The following is an 18,503-nucleotide window of genomic DNA, read 5'->3' as shown; positions in this document are numbered from 1 at the left end:
TGCCGAGGGGTCGTTGGATTTTGGAGGCGAAGAAGGAAGGAGACGGGAAGGAAGGCGATTGGGTCGACTCTTCTGCTCCTCGAATCAGCTGCTGCTGGGGCATCTCTTCTTCCTTCCTTCCTTTTTCTTGATCCCTTCTTCTTCCCTCCTCCTCATTCTACATCTATCCTGTCTCCTCAAAAGGCTGGTCATGGATTACGAAGAGTGAGTCCCTTCCTTTCGCTCGAGATCTCGTCCAGAAAGAGAAGTCGAGCTCACTTCCTTCGTTCGATCTTTGCCTTCCTTCCTTGTTCGTTTCGATCAGCACACCTCCCAACAGTCGGCCATGCTCGCCCAGCTATGAACCATACTACTACTACCCTCCCGACCAGCCAGCTCCATCACCTCCTCCTTCCCCAGAGCCATACTAGCTCCTTCCTCATCCAACTTCCCACTCAAAAAGGATTCGAAACGAACAACATCTTCCTCCTCTCTCCTCTCTCTCAACGAAACGAAACGAACAATCACGAGCCAACAACCAAGAGGAACGACATGGAAAGGATCTATAGATGGGCAACGAACAAGAGGGTGGGGGACTGTGAATCATGGCAGGCATGGGAAGGGAAGGAAGCGCGAGGCGATGGGTGCGAGGTCCGGACTCAGGAGACCTCGGAGTGTTCGACGGGGACTGTAGCTTTTTCTCCTTCTCCTTTAAGTTAACGAGAGCCGAGACCTTTTTGTATACGGAGGAGGGATTTCGTTGTAGCGAAGCAGGCGTCATGGATCGTAATGGCATTCGAGAGAGAGAAAGAGACGTAAAGTAGAGCGTGAGAGATGAAACCAAGAAACCAAATGAAACGAGAACACAACGCGTAGAAGAAAGCTACACTCCTTCGTCTGCCTTCCCTCCCGAAACGATCCTGCGAGAAGCGAACCCAAGAACACAGAACCAAAGCTATAGAAACGAGAACGCTCCTCGTCGACCCTTCCCTCCTCACATCACCAAGCATCCCTTCTTGTCCTTCTTCTTCTCCTTCTCTCCAAGCCTCTTCAGCTCCTCTGCTCCTCCAGATCCAGAAGCAGCGAACTGGCCTCGACCTTGTTCGATGGACTGGCGAGCTCCCGCTGGAGGCGATCCTGGAGTGGGAGGGATCCCTGAGCGTCGAGACGAAGAAGACGGTTGTCGACGATCGGACGTAGCGAGCGACGCCGCTGCTTGAGCGTCCTCCTCCGATTGAAGTTGCTTGGCGAGTTGTTGGTCGAGGCTGGTTAAGAAATGGATGAGCTCGTCAGATTTCGAGCAGCGAGGGGAGAAAGAATGAAGACGACGACGCTCACTCTTGTTCACCCGCTCCGTTCTCGATGTCGGCGCGTCGGCCAACCTCCTCGGCAGAAAGTCCAGCGATGTCTCCTCCAGCTGTCGACGAGGTGATGAAGTCCGAGTTTACGAAACCAGTGGAGGTGTGAACGTCGGCGAGAGGCTCCCAGACGACCTGGCAAGAGAGGGGGAGAAGTCAGCCGACGCGTCTTTCAATCGGAGACCGAAAAGGAAGACGTACTTCAGGCTCTGAGCCGAAGGACTCGTCGGTAACGAGAGAGAAGAGTAGAGGGTCCTCTGGATCTTCGGACTCGGCAGCTGGACGCTTGTATAGAACGCTGAGATGACTGTTTCGGAAGAGCTGTTGAAAGGAAAGGAAGAACAAGATCAGCGTCCAGAAGGTTCGTCAAAATATGGAGGGGAATACTCACAGCAACAACCTCTTGGGGCTCGAGCGAGACGGAAAGCGCCTTCAGGCCTGTCGGTGTGAGCTGAGTTCGTGTCGAGTCCAAGAAGGTTCGAACTCGGTTGGCTGGAGAGAAAAACAGAGCTCGAGTCAGTTTCAGCTCGGAGCGACAGCAATCTGAGCGAGCCCAACTCACCGTCCTCAATCTTCTTCAACCCTTCGTCGGTGATTCTCCCTTCCTTCTCGAGCTCAGCTTCAGCTACCTGTCCCTCGACCAGGACCCCTTGAGCAGCGTCCCAGGTTCCAACGCGTCCCATCAACTCCCGATCCTCCTCGTTCTCGACGACCCATCCGTGAGTCAGACGGACGCCACAAAGTTCGAAGAGAGCGAGTTCTCCTCCATCGCCCTCTTGCTGGAAAGCCGAAGGAGAGAGGAACGAAGGGTTGAGATTGAGGCCTTCGACGGTGGTGGGAAGGATGGAAAGAGCGGAGGCGAGGGAGAGCTTGGAGTCTTGTGGCCGTTCGATGAGGAAGTCGCCGACTGCGAGGGAGAACGAGAGGTAGAGAGCTCGTCAGAACATGAAGGCGAGCGAGAGAAAGAGGGGCAGCGTCCACGCACTCAGGCTCGAGAGGTAGTCGTACGAGACGTGGTGTCGGGAAGGGTCCAGGAAAATCGAGCCTCGAAGGGCTAGGACGTTGACGAGGGAGATGAGAGAACATGGGCCGTTCTCGCTCTAAGAAAAATAACGAAGGAAATATATGATCAGTCGAAAGATAAACGAAGTCGAGAAGGACGGCGAAGGTCGACGAGACTCACCTGGCAGACAATCTTCAACTCTCGCCTCAGTCCTCCAACTCGAGGATCGGGCCAGGTGATGTCCTTGAGTGACCAACGAAGGTTCATGGTTTCCGGAACTGCTTTAGTCTGGGGAAGTAGAGCTGCGAGCGGGGGAGCTGGATGGACGAGAAAGGGGAGGGAAGGATGATCAGCTCGAGGATGGTTCGACCCTTCGGATGAGCTCACCTTCTGTTCTTTCCGCGGAAATATCTACAGGAAGGCAAAGATGAAGAACGTCTCAGTCTTGACTCTGCGAAGCGAAGGAGAGAAAGAGACGAGCTCACCTGTATGCTGAATGAATGCGGGTGAGGGCTGATCTTCCGTCGAGCTGACTTCGGGCGTGAGAGAAATCTATGAATCAGAAGAGCAAAACAGAAGCAAGGACGAAGGTGGAAAGTAAGATATCGATGAGAAACAAGAGGTCGGCGTTGGAAGGGATGTGAGAAGAAGGAGGGACCTTTGGTTGATGGACGTTGACGTTGACCTCTCCTTCCCTTCCTCCAACTTCGACCTCCTCCTTCGTCGCCAAGGGCCTGGGTTCCGCGACGGGTGGCGAGACCTCGACTTCTCCAAGGACGATAGAAGGATCTCGAGGACGAGCTCCTGCGACGATGGCTGATTCTTGAGCGTAGTCGACCTCTCGAGGCAAGGAAAGGGAGCTGCCGAAGTAGTCCGGCTGGGAGATGGAGGGAGGGAGGGAGGGAGAGAGGGAAAGGTCAGCTCGAGACCGCCGAAGGGAGGATTTTTTTGATGCCTAAAGCTAGGACTTACCGAAGTAGCCTCAGGAGTATCGAGAGGATCGTTCAACTAGAGTTCAAAGAGGGGAAGTGAGTCAGAAACAGGAAGAAAGAAAGGAAGAGATGCGATGAAAGGTCGAATGAGCTCACCTCGTCTCCGTGCTTCCTGTCACCGGTAGGGCTGACTAGCGTACCAGATGGAACATCTCCTCTCGCAAAGACCTCTCCCGGAGTAGCTACAGGGCTGGGGTTCTTGAAAGCGAGGTTGTGGATGAGGTTGGGAGGAGCGAGGTCGGTAGTCGGAGTCGTGAGAGCTGGCGTTCCCGATCCTTCAGCCCAGTTCGAGCTCGTCGCCGTCTACACAAAAGCAGTGAAGTCAACGATACGTTCGAAGAAGAGAAAGAAAGAGACACAAACTGACTTCGAGACCTTCTCCAGTGGCGAGACGGCTTTGATGATGCTTCTCGATCCGATCGAGAACTCCTTCAGGAACCCAGTTCGAGGTAGCTGCAGGGATGATAGGGAGAGCTGGAAGTCCGTTGACGACGGTAAGGGATGGAGGGTCTCGAGGAGGCGAATCCGTCATGGAGGCGAACTGAGGAGGCGACCGAGAAAGGTCATGTCCTCCTTCCCAAGCGGTTTCGTCGACCGTCGCCTCCGAATCACTGACTTCGGCGTCGGCTCGAGCGATCTCCTTCCTGATGGTGTCCTCGTCGAGGTGCTGATCGACGTCCTCGCTGCTGGATGGAGAGAGAGCCATTCCGGCGAGGGCTGCTCCTGCTGCTCCCAACGCTCCCTGTCCGATCTTCTCCTCGACGGATTCTTGTCGGGTCTCCTCCTCGGTCTTGGGGAGAGGCTTCTCCTCGTCGTTGGAAGTCGATCCAGAGATATCGAAGTACGAGTCGGCGGTGGAGGAGGTAGGTTGGATATTGCTTTCGATCTCGGATGACTTGGGATCCTCCTCGACGGACGCGACGACGGGGATGGCGCTGGCTCGTTCCTTGAGTTCCTCCTCGGTGTATTCGACGGCGGGAGTTTGTTCATCCAAAAGCTCGGCAAGCATCGATCCTCCGACGAGAGTAGGGGCTTGATCGACGAAGACTGGCTTGACGGAGGACTTCGAGGATGGGGAAGGGGAGGCCTTGGGAGGAGTGACGAGGACCGGAGTCCTTTCCTCTGTAAAAGGAGGAACAGCAAAGCCGTCAGTAAAAGGATACGTGTATATCCTTTCGTCTAAGCTACAAATGAACCGACCTGGAAGTTCGCTCTCGATATCAGGCTCTGGAAGTTCGAGCTTCTTCTCGGTCGACGCGTCCTGGGCCTCGTCCTCAGATTCAGGCTCGACGGGTCCTGAAGCTAAAAAAAAAATTAGGCCGCAAGATCGTCAGTATCTAGAGTAGTAGGACGAAACATAGAGATGCGAGCTGGCTCACCAAGTTTTCCAGCGACCGACATCTCCTCGACCGACTCAACAACGGGAGTCTCGACGACTTCCTCGAGCCTCTTCGCCTCGACTTCCTTCACAGGAGTGGGAGGGAAGATCCCGGAAGTCACAGCGTGCTCGGCTCCGACGATCTCGTCGACTGTCGTGCTCCCAGCGAAGACGGCGGCCTGATCCGAGTTGAAAAATTTACGTTCGAGTTCGGACGAAGCGACGGCGTGACCGAGGATTTGTTGTTCGGGGAGAGGGATGTGAGGCTCTTGAGAGGCTGAGCGTTTCCTGGCAAAAACGACGTGAGGTCCGGGGATGGGAGGGCTGGGGAGAGGGTATTCGAAGGAGGAAATGTTGGTCTGTTCCGGCTCTTCGACAATCTCGTCTTCGTCGAGGACGGGAACCTCCTCGACTCCTGGCGTCTGTTCGATCCGAGACGACGATGGACTGGGAGTAGTTGAGCGAAGGAAGTCCTCTCCGGCTCCGATCTCGGTCGCGGGAGCGGGGACTTCAGCTTGAGCAGCGACGATGGGCTCGATCTCCGACGCGTCGACGACCGGTTCCTCCTCGACGGCTGGCTCCTCGATAGCGACCTCCTGAGGCTTTTCGACTGATTTATCAACGGCCTGATCGGTTTGAACTTCCTCGTGGGTCTCCTCCGACGACGTAAGGATGGCGACGTCTGGCTCCGGCGCGTCGAGAGCGGGAAGGGTCTCGAGAGGATCCTGAGCGACTGGTTGAGTCTCGGCGACCTCCTCCACCTCTGAAGCCGTAGCATCGATGGTAGGTTCTTCTTGAGGTTGTGTAGGGAGCTCTGGGGCTGCGACGACTTCCTCGGGTTCGGATGAGACGGGTTTGGGGGAATCCTCGATGGCGATGGGCTCGACTTTGGTGACTTCCTCGACTGACACAAAGAGAAGTACAATCTTGGTCAGCGCAGGTTCATCGCTCTTCGAATCGACATCGAAAGTGAGAGTACTCACGAGGAACAAGCTGCTCTTCCTCCTCCAGCTCGTGAGCAACGACAGGAATCTCCTCCTGGATCTCCTTCGGCTCCTCCACGGCCGCGACAACCTCCTCATGAACAGGAGACTCAAGTGTAGGCTCTACTTCTTCCGATGGAAGAGCGATCTCCTTTCGAATGGGGCTGAGAGGACTGAGGAGAGCGGCCTCTCGAACAGGAGATCCCACGGTGGGTCCGGCTATGAAAGAGGGAAGAGTGATGAAGATCAGTAAATGGCCATATCTGCGGCCATAGTCGTAGAAGTAGACTGACGAGGGAAAGCAGGGACCCCTGGAGCCTGAGTATCGAGAGCTGGTCCAAGAGAAGGGGAGACGTCGACGTCTTCTTCCACCTTCTGATCAACAAGTGATGGTTCGGCGATTTCCTCGTCCTGGGATCTGAAAACTTGGTCTTTTTGAGTAGTAGTAGTAGAATCGAGAGGCTTGCTGTCCGTAGGAAGAGAACCTTGGGCTTTAGAAAAGGCGAAAGGAGAGGGATGACGCGCTGATCAGCACGAAGACGTCGAACTCAAAGCTCTAAAGAAAAGAGGAAGGTCCAAGAAACTCACTAGTAGCGTGCTCTTCGTCCACCACTCCCGTAGCTGTTCCCTCGATGGCCTCAGACTCTTGAAGGGGCTCGAAGGCGGGTGCAGGAGAAGGAAGGGAAGGCTCGACGTGAGGGGTCTCGTCCAGGGGAGCTTCGACTCGGTCGAGCTTCGGTTCCTCTTCTTCTTCTAAAAGAAACGCATCAAGAGAGAGTCAGCATCGTTCCTTGCTCGTACATACGTTTCCCAGCAGAGCAACCGAAGAGAGATGCAAATTCTGCTCACCCAAAACCTGCTCCTCTTCTCCTGTCGAGACGATCTCCGCTTCCTCCTCTTCCTTCGTGGAATGCTCGAGCCCTTCCTGCTTGAGGAAATGAGAAGGAGCTGGCGTTTCAGGGAGAGCGATGTCCTTGGGAAGAGTGGGAGTGGTGACTTGTGGTGTGGTAGTGGATTGATCCATCAGATGGTGAACTGGAAAGAGGAGGGAGAGGGAAGGTGGGGAGGGAGGGATGATGGTGAGCTTTGACCGTTTCGTTCTTGACGCAAAAAGTAAAGATCCATGGCTCCTTCTGGGCCAAGAAGAAGAGGGAGGATGGCAGAGCAACTGTTATGATCATCGGAAGAGTGCAAGCACGCATGCACCACTTCTAGAGCAAGCCAGGAGATGGCGAGCACTGAACTTAGTCTCCTCTCTTCCTCCCCTCCCTTGCCCTTCCTTGCCTGCCTCACGCGACCGCCAGCGATTCAAAAGAGATACAAAGTTGTTACTCACAAAGTACGATGTCCGATGTTGGTTCGTGCGAATTTGGACTTGGTTGAGAAAGAAAGGTGGTTGTCGTGAAAAAGCGGCGTGGGTGTTGGGGGGGAGGAAGGGGTCAAAGGAGGATTCCAAGCAGAGAGGTTTGAAACGAAGCAGGGGCTCGAGCTTTGACCTGGAAAGCGTCTCTCGAGAAAACTTCCTCTTGGGGTAGGTAGGGCACAAGGACGCATATTTGGTGTGGCTATGTACGACTACGTAACCAAAAAGAAAGGCAAGAAAGTTCGGAAAGGGAAGTCGTGAAGGAGAGAAGACGCGATGGCGACGAGAGCATCGAGAAAAGGGAGACGCGAGCGAATCCAACAAGGACGAGAAGAAAAGGTAGTAAGGATTAGGAGCTAGCTAACGAGAGACCAAGTCCGAAATGTCCAGGTCGAGAGCCGGAGGCAAAGTGAGTAGGTATCTACGGAGGGGTAGAAAAGGAGAGATCGTGAGGTGAGAAGGAGAGAGCTCGAACGACCGCTTAAAGAGCGACGCCGACGGCCATAGCCATGAGAGCAGTGAGGAGGGCAGATCCACCGGAGATGATGGTCTTGGTAGCGGCACTGAATAAGGAGAGAACGGTGAGAGTCAGGATCGAGAGAAAGGAGGGCTCGACGCGTCGAATAAGTTAGACTCACCCAGTCGAATCAGTGGTAGCAGCAGCGGCTGCGACACTGCTCGAAGCACTTTCGGCGGCAGCAGAGACTTCTGAGACTGAGACTGAGGCTGAAGCAGCGGAGGAAGCTGAGGCTCTCGCAGAGGTGGGAGAAGCAGTCGTGGAGAGAGAGACAGTTCCGCTGAAAAGGTGAAGGAGAGAGAGAAGAAAGACGATTAGGTTCCGATGTGCATTCTAAGAAGGTCGGAAGAGAAAGCGTACCTGGCAGTAGCGTTTCCAGAAGCAGAGCTGATCGAAAAAGAAAGCAGGTGGTCAGAAGAGACGCGTCAAACCTCAGAAAACAGAAAACGAAAGACTCACGGGCAAGTGGTCACTCCCGAGGGGTTCTCTCCGACGACGGCCTCAGCCGCAAAGTTCTCGTATCCATCGGAGTCCTTGACGGCGAGAGTGCTGCATGAGATCAAAGAAGCGAGGGGACGAGACGTCAGAGGTCACCAAACAGCGACGACGCGCCATCCCTCGTGTTCAAGAAACTTACAAGGACGTTCCGGGAGCAAGATCAGTAGTCCAGGTGTACGAGGTAGCGGTGGTTTCGACGAGGAGGTTCAGCAGCTGTAGAAGGGGAGCAGACGAGAGGTTCAGTCAAAATAAGAGTCGACGCGACCGAGTTTGGCCGCAGAAAACGAAGCACGACTCACCACGACCGAGACACTTCCTCCAGCGTTGATGTTGACGAAGTAAGGAGGAGTTCCTCCAGACCAAGAAAGAAGCGTGGGCTGGCAGAAGACGACGGCAGCCTGCACACGAGAGGGAAAAGGACGAGGAGAGGAAGAATCGAGTGATGGTCAGCGTCGTCTCTTCTACCATCGAGCGAGGAGCCCTTGAATCATTCCACAACAGGATTCAGGTCTTAAAATCCAAATTCCCTGTTAGAAGAGCTTGAAGATTCTGCCAGCTCAACGGGCGAGCCAAGGGGAGGTCGACTAGCTCGAGCTCTCCTTCTGGCTTCTCTGTTCTTCCTCCCTCCCTGTGGAGTCGCCACATCCACCCTCCTCAAGCTCGGAAACCGTCCGTCCAGCCATCCAGTACCAAGACTGAAGCAAGAAAATCTGCTTCCAAGGCACGATTCTGCTCTCCTCCGCCATCTCCCTCCCTTCTCCATTCCTCCGTCCTCTTCTCTTCTCCCTAGTACTCGTCGTTCCGTTCATTCCTCCAGTACTCACCGGTGTGTTAACGACAATGGTGTTTTGGGCTGTTTTCGAGAACAAAACCAGCACGATCTGTCAGAAAGGTGAAGGATGGACTCGTCCCTTCTGCCCTTCTCCGGGCAGAGAACAAGGCAAGGTCGCTCTCTCCTCCCTCGTCTGAAGACTCACCTTCAACGAATCCGATGAGTCCAACGAGGATGGGAAGAATGAGTTTCAAGAAGAGCATCGTTGGATGGTTTGCTGCTTGGGAAGAAGGGGAAGGACAGAAAAGGAGGAAGGAAGGAGTCGGAGGTCAAACTCAACCTTCGCTCTTCTCCTCCTTGTTGTTGTCCAGCCTCCGCAGCGGAGATAAGAGAAGTTTTAAAGATGGGTTCTTGCTCACGATTGAAGGGAAGATTCAAACGAGATGAGCAGAGGTCCAGTTGCTGGAAGTTGTTCTTTTGGAGAGGAGGAGAGCAGGGAGAAGAGGGAGGGAGAAGGAGGCGATGTTGTGCTTGGGCGAAGGGTGGAGGTTGGCGGCGATGCCGACTTGGCTGAAGGACGAAAAACCTTCCTTCTCGGAAGAAGAGGCAGGGCCTGATTGATAGGAAGCCTCGAGGACGAACAAGAAAAAGGCAGCTCTCCTGGAGGGAAAGGGAAGAAGTCGTCCAACGTTTCACCCTCATCGCGTCGCTCGTTCGAAAAAGTCGTTCCTTCGTCTCGAGGATTGTCCTGGAGCGAGGTAAGGGAAAGTCAAAGATCAGGAAAGTGTAGAAGAGGTCGAAGCGAGAGTGGTTGAAGGTCGAAGGAGTGAGAAGGAAAGAAGAGAGAACTCATTAAAAGTCACGTCGCGTCGAACTTACGCCCCGTCTCGTTGAACGTTGAGGGGGTCGTTGAAAACTGTGGTGGAGGGAGCAGATGCGCGTCTGAGGAAGAGGAAAGGGTTGAAGAGACTTCCTCAATGGATGAAGTTCAACAAGGGCCTTTTCGATGGAGTCCCGAAGATCGGAGACGAGAGAAGAGTTGATATTCGATTCGTGAGTCGGCCTCGCGTCTCATATTCTTCCTCCTCCACGAGGCTGACCTGTTCTCTCTCCCTCCTCGTCGCGTCGCAGATCGAATCCTTCTCTGGACTCGGAGGTCAAGCCAACGCGTCGTCGCCAGGTTCGCCATCGAGGTCCAAACCGGTTCTCAGATCACTCGTCGAGCGACTGGTCGAAGAGCCGTAGGAACCAAGTCTCCCTAGAGCACGTCCTCTTTGCTTCTTCTGAACGAGCAGCAACGGTCTGAGTGAGTCTCTCTCCTCCCTCCTCCCTCTCGTCGACCCGTCCTGACTCTTTCGTCCCTCCACGGCTCGCTTCGTCCACTCTTTTAGCTTTACATAGATGCTCCTTCTTTATATCTTTTCGACTTTTCTACCTCTATCTCTCTTTCTTTCGTTTTTGCTTGTTGTTTCATCTGCAGTCGTCCTCCTCAGCGGGAGAAGTGTCCACTCCTTCGTTCACCCTCTTGTATCTCTCTCCTTTCGCTCTCTGAATCATCATCAACCATTCGTAGATCTTTTTCTCTCTCTCGAAAACGAAGCAAGCAGGACCGAACACAAAGCGAGTACATCGTCGACGGAACGAAACGCAAAAACCAACCAAAACCAAAGATCACTTCATCGCCCTCTTCACCAACTCCTCCAACGTAATCGCATGATAGCTCGCCTCCCCATGCTCCGCCACATAGACCGCATCGTCCGCCACGTAGCACACCACCCCACCACTCTTCCCATCCCTCGAAACCCTGAACAGCATCTGACCGGTGTTGACCTCGCTTCGTCCCGTTGGGACCCAAATGAGATCGTGTTTGGCGACGAAGTCCTCTGCGAGGGAGCGGAAGGTGATTTCCTCCGGGTGAGGTCGATTCGAAGAGGACGATTTGCTGGGTTTGGATGGGCGAGGGGTGGTGGTGGTGGTGGTGACGGGTTGGGAGTCGGGTCGTTGGAGACGAGAAGGAGCGGAGGATCCGAGAGCCATGGCTTGATTCATGAGGTCGAGGCCGCGTTTGAACCCTACGGAGACGCCGGTGAGAGCGAGGACGGATTCGGGGAAGACGGATTTCCAGTAGGAGTACCTAAAGAAACCGACGAGCGAGTCAGCTCGAGAAGAGGACGAAAGAGGGAAGAAAGAGAGAAAGAAGCGAACCATTGAGTGACCTCGTCGAAGTTGGGCTTGGGCTGAATGAGCCAGATGTAGAGGATCTCCAGCCATTTCGGGAAGAACTCCGTTTCGAGGAGCTGCGAGAGCATCGAAGGTCGAAGGACGTCTCGCCAAGGGAGGACGTGTTCGAGCGGTGTGAGGACCTGGTTTCGAGGGTTGATCTGGAAGTCGTCTCGTAGGGTCGAACCGAGTTTGGGGAGAATGTACTTGAGAATCAGGGAGTCCCATTCGTTGGCGGTGAAGACCTGGCGTCGAAGAAGAAGGGAAAGTCAGCGCTAGGTTTCGACGAGAGGGAGAGAGACGCGACGAGAACTCGAAGTCGAACTCACATCCTTCCACTTCCTCAACTCGTCCGGAATCCTCTCCTCGACCTTCCATCCCTTAAGCATACCTCGAACCCTCCTCTTCGCATCTCCAAGAACCTCCTCCATCCTATCTCCCAGGAACGGCAGCCAGGGGAAGACGATCCCTTGCAACGAAGCTCCTCCGTTCCGAGGCTTCCAGTCCGAGACGGCCTTGTTGACCTTGGGGAGAATAAGTTGATCGAGGATGTTGTCGTGAAGGAAGCGAGGTAGAAGAGGAATCCAGGTTTCGAAGAGATGGACGGCGGCGGATGGTTCTTCGGGGGACCAGTCGTTGCTGAAGAGGAGAAGAAAGGGAGGCAGAGGTCAGCTCTCGAACTCGACGAGGTGACGAGGAGTCGGGGGACTTACTTGATGGCGGATCGGACCTTCGGCAGCCAGACGTTCCACATCAAGCTCTCGTAAGGCGACATGACGAGATCCCTGTGGATCAAAAAGGAAAGAAAAAAAAGGTCAGTTTGCACTTCGACGCGTCTCGTTCAAAGCAGAACGCGTCTTGCCACTCACTCAACAATGGTCCTCTTCCTTCCCAAATCCTCACCCCCACCAAACACCTGAACAGCTTCGTCCTCCGTCTTGTCAGGGTCCGTGAACTTGAACGCCTTCTTCCACCGACGAAGGGAGGCGAAGAGTTCCGTCGAGGACGAGAGAGGGTTCCAAGCTGAAACGAGACGACGAACCTGAGAGAAGACAAAACGGCAAAGAAAACGGAGGGGAAAGGGAAGTCAGTTTGAGTTCTTTGAACGTTGTTGGGAGGAGAGAAGGAACGAGAAAGGGAGGCGGGCGAAGAAAGGAAACGAAAGACTGACAGCTGGTGCGATAGCTCCAACAACGACCTCATCGAGGGAATGCTCCTTGTACTCATCGGCGAACTCGAAGAGCAGACGATCGAAAGGTTCCAGGAAAGCGTCCAGCGAAGGTTCGTACGACGACGAGAGCGTTTTGGCGATCCCTGAGACTTCGTCGATGATGAGGTGGATTTGTTGAAGTCTCGAAATCTCTGCGAGCACCGAACGACCAAAGGAAAATTCAGTCAGCGGATGAGAACGTGCGCTTGAGACTAAGGAGTCCCGGTGGGACGTAAAGCGAGCGAAAGACGAGAGAGACTCACTCTTCGCCTCCTCCACAACCCTCCTCTTCAGATTCTCATCCTCCCTAGCCAACCACTTCCTCTTCTCCGCCACCGCCGCTCCCTCCTTCGCGAGAGCATCCAGATCCCCTTTGGCCATGTCGGTGATCAACCTGAGGTTGTGACGAAGTTCAGGAAGACGCGTCGTGTCCGAGGTGGGAGTCCAGGAGGAGAGGTTCAGTCCAGCGAGGGAAGAGACTTCTCGGGGCTGCCGATACGAAACAAAACCATAACAACGGAAGAGAGAGTCAGTTTCGAGCTTCGTCCAAGGGCAAGAGGGAAGAATGGGGAAGAAACAGAGAAAAGAGATCAACCTCACCGTCGCTCCCGTCGCATCGATAATCATCCCCACTCCCGCCCCAGCCTGAGCGGTCTCTCCAGCCTCCGCGATGATCTGCTCGTACGTCTTGTGCTCCACTCGGATCTTGACCTTCTTGGGCTTCCTCCAAGGCTGCTGCTCCTTCTTCGGCGTTCCTCCCTCCTCGTCGTCCAGGTCCCTTCCTCCTCGTCCTCCTTTCCCTCCCTTCGACGACGCAGCTTTGGATTTGGCCTTCTTTTTTCGTTCTTCGTCCGAATCGACTTCGTCTCCTCGTCTGTGCGAAAGAAAGAGAGGGAAGAAGAGGTCAGTTCGAGCTCACGCGTTCGTGTCCCTTCCCTTCCTCCCTTCAAACAACACCCAGATCTCAAGACTCACCTGATGGCCTCCCTCTTACTCTGATCTGTCCTCTCCCTAAACCCGTTATGTCCAATTCCCATCGCCCTAGGCCTCAACTTGCTCTCCACAGGCGTCACAATACCCTCCTGCTTCGCTCCCAACCCCGTCCCGCTCGCCCACCCTTGCTTCGCCAGCATCCTAGCTCCAAACGAACCCTCCATCTTCCTGAACGCTTGAGCGTCCTCCCTTGATAGGACTACAGGTGCGATTGAGGACGAGGAAGCGGTGGGTTGCTGAGGGAGGAAGGACGTTCGAGGTCGGGGAGGAGGAGGAGCGGCTCCGAAGGAGGAGGGGAGGTTGGAGGAGGGAGGTGGTGGAGGAGGGGCGTTGGCGTAGGAGGAAGAGTAGGAAGAGGTGGTGGGGAGAGTGGTGCTGACGGAGGGAGTGGTGGCAGGGAGAGTAGTGGTGTGAGAAGCGAACCCGATCCCTCCTGAGTGAGGTGTTGAGTTGAATCCGATCCCTCCTGTTCGAGGAGCTGCTGCTGCTGGAGCTCTGGATCCAATCCCTCCGCCGATCCCAGCTCGAGCTCCGAATCCTCTAGCAGGAGCAGGAGGACCGTCGTCCTCGTCGCTGTTGTCGTCGTCGTCTCGAACTCGAGGGGAAGGAGCTCGAGCTTCGTCTTCGTCGTCCGAGCTCGAGTCGTTGGACGAGTCTCCTCCGTCATCCTCGTCCTCGTCCATGGCGTCTACTGGAGCAGGTGGACGACGAGAGGAAGGCATGGGTACGAAGTCTGGGATTCCTTCTACGACGTTTCCTGCGAGGTTGGAGAGAGGAGGAGGAGGAGCTGAGGAGGAGGAGGAACCGGAGGGAGCGAAGGTGGGAGCTCTGTAGGAAACGAGACAAACGAAGAGATGTTCAGCAATCCGAGTGTATAGAAGTCCCGAGCTCTTTCAATCCAACCCAACAAACCAAAGAGAAAGATCTGCCCGACTCACTTTGTCCAATCCATCCTCTTTCCCTGCTGGCCTCCTCCCTTCCCCTTCCCTCCTCCTCCTCCTCCTCCTTTCCTCCCGCCAAAGCCTTCTCCCTCGTCCTCGTCATCATCCTCCGCAAACACTCCATAGAGTTCATCCTCTTTTCCGCCTCTCTTCCTCTTCTTGTTGGCGTAAGGATCGTCGAACAGATCCCGTTCAGCTCGAGAATCGCCTCCTTCGCCGTCAAAGCCCTCGTCTCCCTCGGACGAGTGACCGGAAGAGTCCCCGTCAGAGAGGTAGCCTTTGTTGGATTTGCGACGAGCCATAGGGAGCGTCGAGATGAAGGTGGGAAAGTGGGTGGAAGGTTGGGAGGTTGGGAGGCGAAGGAGGAAGGGGAGAGGTGAGCTCGAAGGAAGGAGGAGGGAGCAAGGTCGGGCTGAGAGAGGACTTTGAAGGTGCTGAAGTTGTAGAGTAAAGAAGAGGGGACCTTCTAGAGCGAGCTGGGAGCGGTCAGGAGTTCGTAGAAAGGGAGATGAGGAAGATGGGTGGTGGCGAGGATGGCCGTTACAGGGCAAGTCAAGCGGGGGACTGGACGAGTTTCAAGATGCGTCCCGACGAGCTCGTTTTTTTTTCCTACTCTTCAGTGAGGTCGGTTGAAGACCAAAAAGGATAGATAGGTAGAATTGGAACTGAAAAAGACAAGAGTACGAAAAGCATCAAGCACGATCGCAGACATCTGTCAGCCTTCGTCGCTCGACGCACGAAAACAAGATGGGACAGAGCGAGGAGAGAAGAGAGGATAGGTGAGAGTCGAAAGAGTTAAAAAAAGTAAGATGTGTATGAAAAAGCGAGAGGGTGATAAGGACGACCGGTGCGAGCGATGATGGAGAACGATACACGAAGAACCTCACGACGCGTCGACTCCCCCGGATCAATCGAGTTCCTCACGCTGCGACGACAGGGAATCCAAGAAGGGAAGAGCGAAGAAAAGTCAGTAAGCGGCGAAGGGGTCTAGAGTTAAAAGAGGGCGAAACAACCACACTCACAGGCGGCTCAAGCACCACCTCCTCCCCGTTCTCACCCTCCCAAACCCACCTCTCCACCAAGCTGAACATCTCCGACCTGTCCCCTTCCATCGTCATCGTGAGATCAAAATCCTTCCCATCCTTAACCCACTGCACAAACTCTTCCAACACAGCTTTTGGGAAGTCCTCCAGCACCATCCTCTCCGTCGTCCCCACCAGCTCCTGCAACCCAGTGATCCACCTCAGGAGCTGCTGCATCGTCGGACTCGACAACTCCGTCTGTGAGTTGAAGAGCGAGAGATGAGTGTAGGTCTCGACGTAAGGGTGTTTCCGAGGCCAGGTGTCGAGTTTAGGGGAATCTTGGATCGTGTTCGTCGAGAGGACGAGGTGGACGGGTCGGGCACTGGTAAGGAGATGGTTGTTGAACCGGGTTCTTTGGATCGAGATGTTCACAGGGATGAGCATGTTGATTTCCATTTCCAAGAGGTCCTCGATTTCCTCAGTGGTGAGATCGACGAGTTCTTCCTCGTCCATGTCGCATAGAACGAGACCTCGCTGGAACGCGTCGGTGTGGAAGAGCTTGACGAAGTTGATCGTGTCGGGTGGGTACTCGTCCCTGAAGACGAGAGATCGTCGGACCGAGGAGCTAGAGCCTGGTCGGTCGAGGAGGCAGAGGGAGTCGAGGCGTCCTCCTCCGGAGGGGATAACGAGCGGGATGAGGTAGTAAGGGGAGAGGGGAGAAGGTGAGGAGAGAAGAGGGACGTCGACTCCGACGACGATTCCGAGCTGAAGAGGGAAGAGGAGGAAGAGGAGAATGAGAAGCAGAAGAATAGAAGTGTCAGCTAGGTGAGGATTCGAGACGAGGCGAGAAACGCTCACCTCTTTCACGAAAGACCAGAGCTCCCTTCCCTTTTCTCCAACGAAGAGTCCATCCTCGGGTCCGAAAAAGGCGACGTAGTGAGACTGTTTCGAGATAGTGATCGAATGGTAGAAGAAGGGAAGACAGAGCTCTCGGAAACCCTTGGAGAGTTGGAGGAGGTGAGATGTCCCGGCGAGGTGGTTTGGATCGGAGGTTGGGACGAGCTTGGTAGGTCGAAGTAAGGTGAGTTTGAGAATCCGTTCGATGACTTCGACGGGAAGACCTGTAGAGCGAGAAGAACCGCGGGCGAGTGGAAAAAAGGAGGGAGGAGAGAGAGGTCAGCCCCAGGGGGTCAGCGACGAGGAGCGGAGGCTCCTCTTCCTCTCTTCTCCTTTTACTTCTGTTCTAGAGCGTTGAATGAGGTACCCACGAGGAAGAGGTCGATTCGACGAGTTCTTGACCTGCCCAGAAGTCGAAGTGGAGTTGTCCGAGACCTATCAGGAGCGAAAGAGGAAGCAGAGTGAGCTCGAGGGAGGGAGCAGATGGAAGGAGAGGTCGAGTCGAGCTCACCTTCTTCCCAGCAAGCGTGGAAAGTTTGTCCGAGCTCTGTCCCTTGACTGACCGACCAGCTGTTCCTGCCTTCGACCTAGTCTTGGGAACGGCCATATCTTTACTTTGAGAGGGTGGAAGACGGGAGGGAAAGAAATCGAGCTCGTCGAAATCGTTCAGCTCCTCCCTTCCTCTCGTTTCCCACCCGACTACAACTCTCTCTCAAATCCAAGAAATGCCAGATCCCACTCCCTCCTCAAACCTCTACATCATCCCTCCTGAACTCCTTCGAGATATCTTCTCCTACTGCACTCCTCCTACGCTCGCCAACGTCTGCAGCTCGAACAAGACCTTCCTCGAGCTCGCTTCTCCGTTCCTCTACACCCACATCGTGCTGGACAAGTTCGAAGCAGTTCTCAAGCTCTTGGGGTTGGAGGTGAGCCTTGGGTCTACTAGCCTCTCTCGGTGCTCTTTGAAAGAGAAAAATTGAAGCTGATCCTTCCTCGTTGACCTCTTCTCACAGACGTCCCCTTCCTCCTCCCCTCCTTCTTCCTCCCACGACTCCCTCCCTCGCCTCCTCCCTCTCTCCCAAATCGAGAGTTTCACCTACGTCCTCACCCAGACAGGCACGGAGCTCTCTGCCCTCGAACTCCTCGTCCTTCCCACTCCACGATCCACTCGTCCTCTCCCCATCAACCTCCTCGTCCTCCGAATCTCCCAGAGCCACACGCTCGAGCTGGACGCTTCGACCATCCTCCACCTCTTCAACCCCTCAACCTTCGTCCTGAGAGGAGCATCCAATTTCCCCCCCTTCCTACGACTCGACGCCGAAATCGGACCTTACGGCGCCGGGGAAATACCTCCCTTCCTTTCGTCGCACCACCTCGGCTCTTCGTGGACCCGTCTTTCTTCCCTCGTCCTCAGCAACGCCTGGATCGATCCCCTCTACGCTCTTCATGGCATTCACTCGTTCGACGGGGAGGGAGAGCCAGCAGCAGTAGCAGCAGCAGCAGCCAAGTCAGTCTCGTCGTTCACCCTTTACTACGACCTCCTCGATCTGGAACGTCGCCCGCTCTCACGGTCAATTTCGGGCTACAAGGTGGTCTGCACATGCTACTCTACGAGTGTAGGCCTAGAACGCGAGTCGGAAGTTCACGTATCGGAGTTCGTTCAGGTCGTCGCTTGGGTTGCGTCGGAGGAAGACAAGGATCAGTTGGAGAAGGACGCGAAGAATTATTCGCAGGCACTCGAAGGTCTCGGTGGAGATCAGTCCCGAGGTGGTCGAAACCTTCGAGTAGAAGTCTGGCCTAGTAGAGCTGGGAGGAGGGATCGAGATGATGCTTGGGCGGGGAAGTCGATTGTGAGCTGGAGGTGATTGGGTCGAGTCGGTCGGTCGTCGTTTGTTTTGCTGCCTTTTCTTTACGATCAACGATACACGTCTTACATCCTCACCTCGTAGGCTCTCGTCTCTCGACATCGGGCGACTTTTCGAAAGCGAAAGGAAAGCAGCGACAAGAGAAACTCCCTCAGTCGCGTCGCGTCTCTTTCTTTCGAAAACAACAACGACCGCTCAAGCTTCCCTTTCTTTCCCTCCCGAACGAGATCTGTTCTGTAAGCTTCCACTGACCTTCTCATCCCAGATTTCTCTAGTGAAGAAAAGGAAGAAAAAAATGACGTGTTTCCCGTCCCCTTGCTCGATCGAAACCGAACCCGCCTCTCCTTCCTTCCTCCTCTCCTCCAAACCATGACCTCCTCCTCTTCTGCCACCCCCATGCGACTCCGCTCCGCCGTCCTCCCCGACATCGATGGCTCCCGCTCCCCTTCTACCCCTCGTAAACTCAACAAGAACCGTCCCAGAACTCCCAACGGCAACGGAGGAGGAGGACC

General features: G+C 54.9%; 6 protein-coding genes across 6 annotated transcripts; 1 reads left to right on the top strand and 5 right to left on the bottom strand.

The window, feature by feature from the left end:
* Window positions 1–739: 739 nt before the first annotated feature.
* BDY24DRAFT_385885 (MINDY family deubiquitinase) lies at window positions 740–3,007 on the bottom strand. Its single transcript, XM_076640030.1, has 8 exons — window positions 2,826–3,007; window positions 2,521–2,751; window positions 2,323–2,437; window positions 1,900–2,244; window positions 1,729–1,829; window positions 1,539–1,658; window positions 1,318–1,472; window positions 740–1,244 (listed from the first exon to the last, which is right to left on the bottom strand). The coding sequence occupies exons 2-8, from the start codon at window positions 2,605–2,607 to the stop codon at window positions 974–976; spliced, it is 1,194 nt and encodes a 397-aa protein (XP_076497794.1). The 5' UTR covers window positions 2,608–2,751; window positions 2,826–3,007; the 3' UTR covers window positions 740–973.
* On the bottom strand, window positions 2,752–7,108 carry BDY24DRAFT_440585 (uncharacterized protein; the record flags this gene model as incomplete). Its single annotated transcript, XM_076644534.1, has 12 exons — window positions 7,030–7,108; window positions 6,543–6,728; window positions 6,282–6,446; window positions 5,987–6,184; window positions 5,694–5,912; window positions 4,712–5,614; window positions 4,533–4,634; window positions 3,700–4,454; window positions 3,429–3,635; window positions 3,313–3,348; window positions 2,958–3,217; window positions 2,752–2,791 (listed from the first exon to the last, which is right to left on the bottom strand). Exons 2-12 carry the CDS (start codon window positions 6,715–6,717, stop codon window positions 2,752–2,754), a joined length of 3,060 nt encoding a protein of 1,019 aa, XP_076497793.1. The 5' UTR covers window positions 6,718–6,728; window positions 7,030–7,108.
* A 134-nt stretch (window positions 7,109–7,242) lies between these two features.
* BDY24DRAFT_385878 (uncharacterized protein) lies at window positions 7,243–9,365 on the bottom strand. The gene is made up of 9 exons (XM_076640029.1): window positions 9,263–9,365; window positions 9,049–9,120; window positions 8,896–8,924; window positions 8,371–8,469; window positions 8,211–8,284; window positions 8,033–8,122; window positions 7,934–7,960; window positions 7,695–7,853; window positions 7,243–7,619 (listed from the first exon to the last, which is right to left on the bottom strand). Exons 2-9 carry the CDS (start codon window positions 9,104–9,106, stop codon window positions 7,538–7,540), a joined length of 618 nt encoding a protein of 205 aa, XP_076497792.1. The 5' UTR covers window positions 9,107–9,120; window positions 9,263–9,365; the 3' UTR covers window positions 7,243–7,537.
* Window positions 9,366–10,450: 1,085 nt separating this feature from the next.
* BDY24DRAFT_385876 (GC-rich sequence DNA-binding factor-like protein-domain-containing protein) lies at window positions 10,451–14,282 on the bottom strand. Its single transcript, XM_076640028.1, has 10 exons — window positions 14,205–14,282; window positions 13,249–14,094; window positions 12,874–13,147; window positions 12,537–12,762; window positions 12,235–12,425; window positions 11,933–12,105; window positions 11,777–11,848; window positions 11,393–11,702; window positions 11,049–11,308; window positions 10,451–10,977 (listed from the first exon to the last, which is right to left on the bottom strand). Exons 1-10 carry the CDS (start codon window positions 14,216–14,218, stop codon window positions 10,515–10,517), a joined length of 2,829 nt encoding a protein of 942 aa, XP_076497791.1. The 5' UTR covers window positions 14,219–14,282; the 3' UTR covers window positions 10,451–10,514.
* Window positions 14,283–15,114: 832 nt separating this feature from the next.
* Window positions 15,115–16,733, bottom strand: BDY24DRAFT_414338 (uncharacterized protein; the record flags this gene model as incomplete). Its single annotated transcript, XM_076643295.1, has 5 exons — window positions 15,115–15,132; window positions 15,230–15,994; window positions 16,088–16,350; window positions 16,498–16,561; window positions 16,638–16,733. 5 exons carry the CDS (start codon window positions 16,731–16,733, stop codon window positions 15,115–15,117), a joined length of 1,206 nt encoding a protein of 401 aa, XP_076497790.1.
* Window positions 16,734–16,851: 118 nt separating this feature from the next.
* On the top strand, window positions 16,852–17,991 carry BDY24DRAFT_414337 (F-box protein; the record flags this gene model as incomplete). Its single annotated transcript, XM_076643294.1, has 2 exons — window positions 16,852–17,052; window positions 17,140–17,991. 2 exons carry the CDS (start codon window positions 16,852–16,854, stop codon window positions 17,989–17,991), a joined length of 1,053 nt encoding a protein of 350 aa, XP_076497789.1.
* Window positions 17,992–18,503: the final 512 nt, after the last annotated feature.

The sequence above is a fragment of the Mrakia frigida genome, assembly GCF_051309035.1.
Source record: "Mrakia frigida strain ATCC 22029 unplaced genomic scaffold BDY24scaffold_11, whole genome shotgun sequence".
In the NCBI taxonomy this organism is placed as follows: Eukaryota; Fungi; Basidiomycota; class Tremellomycetes; order Cystofilobasidiales; family Mrakiaceae; genus Mrakia; species Mrakia frigida.
This window is presented reverse-complemented; position numbering and strand designations above follow the sequence as displayed.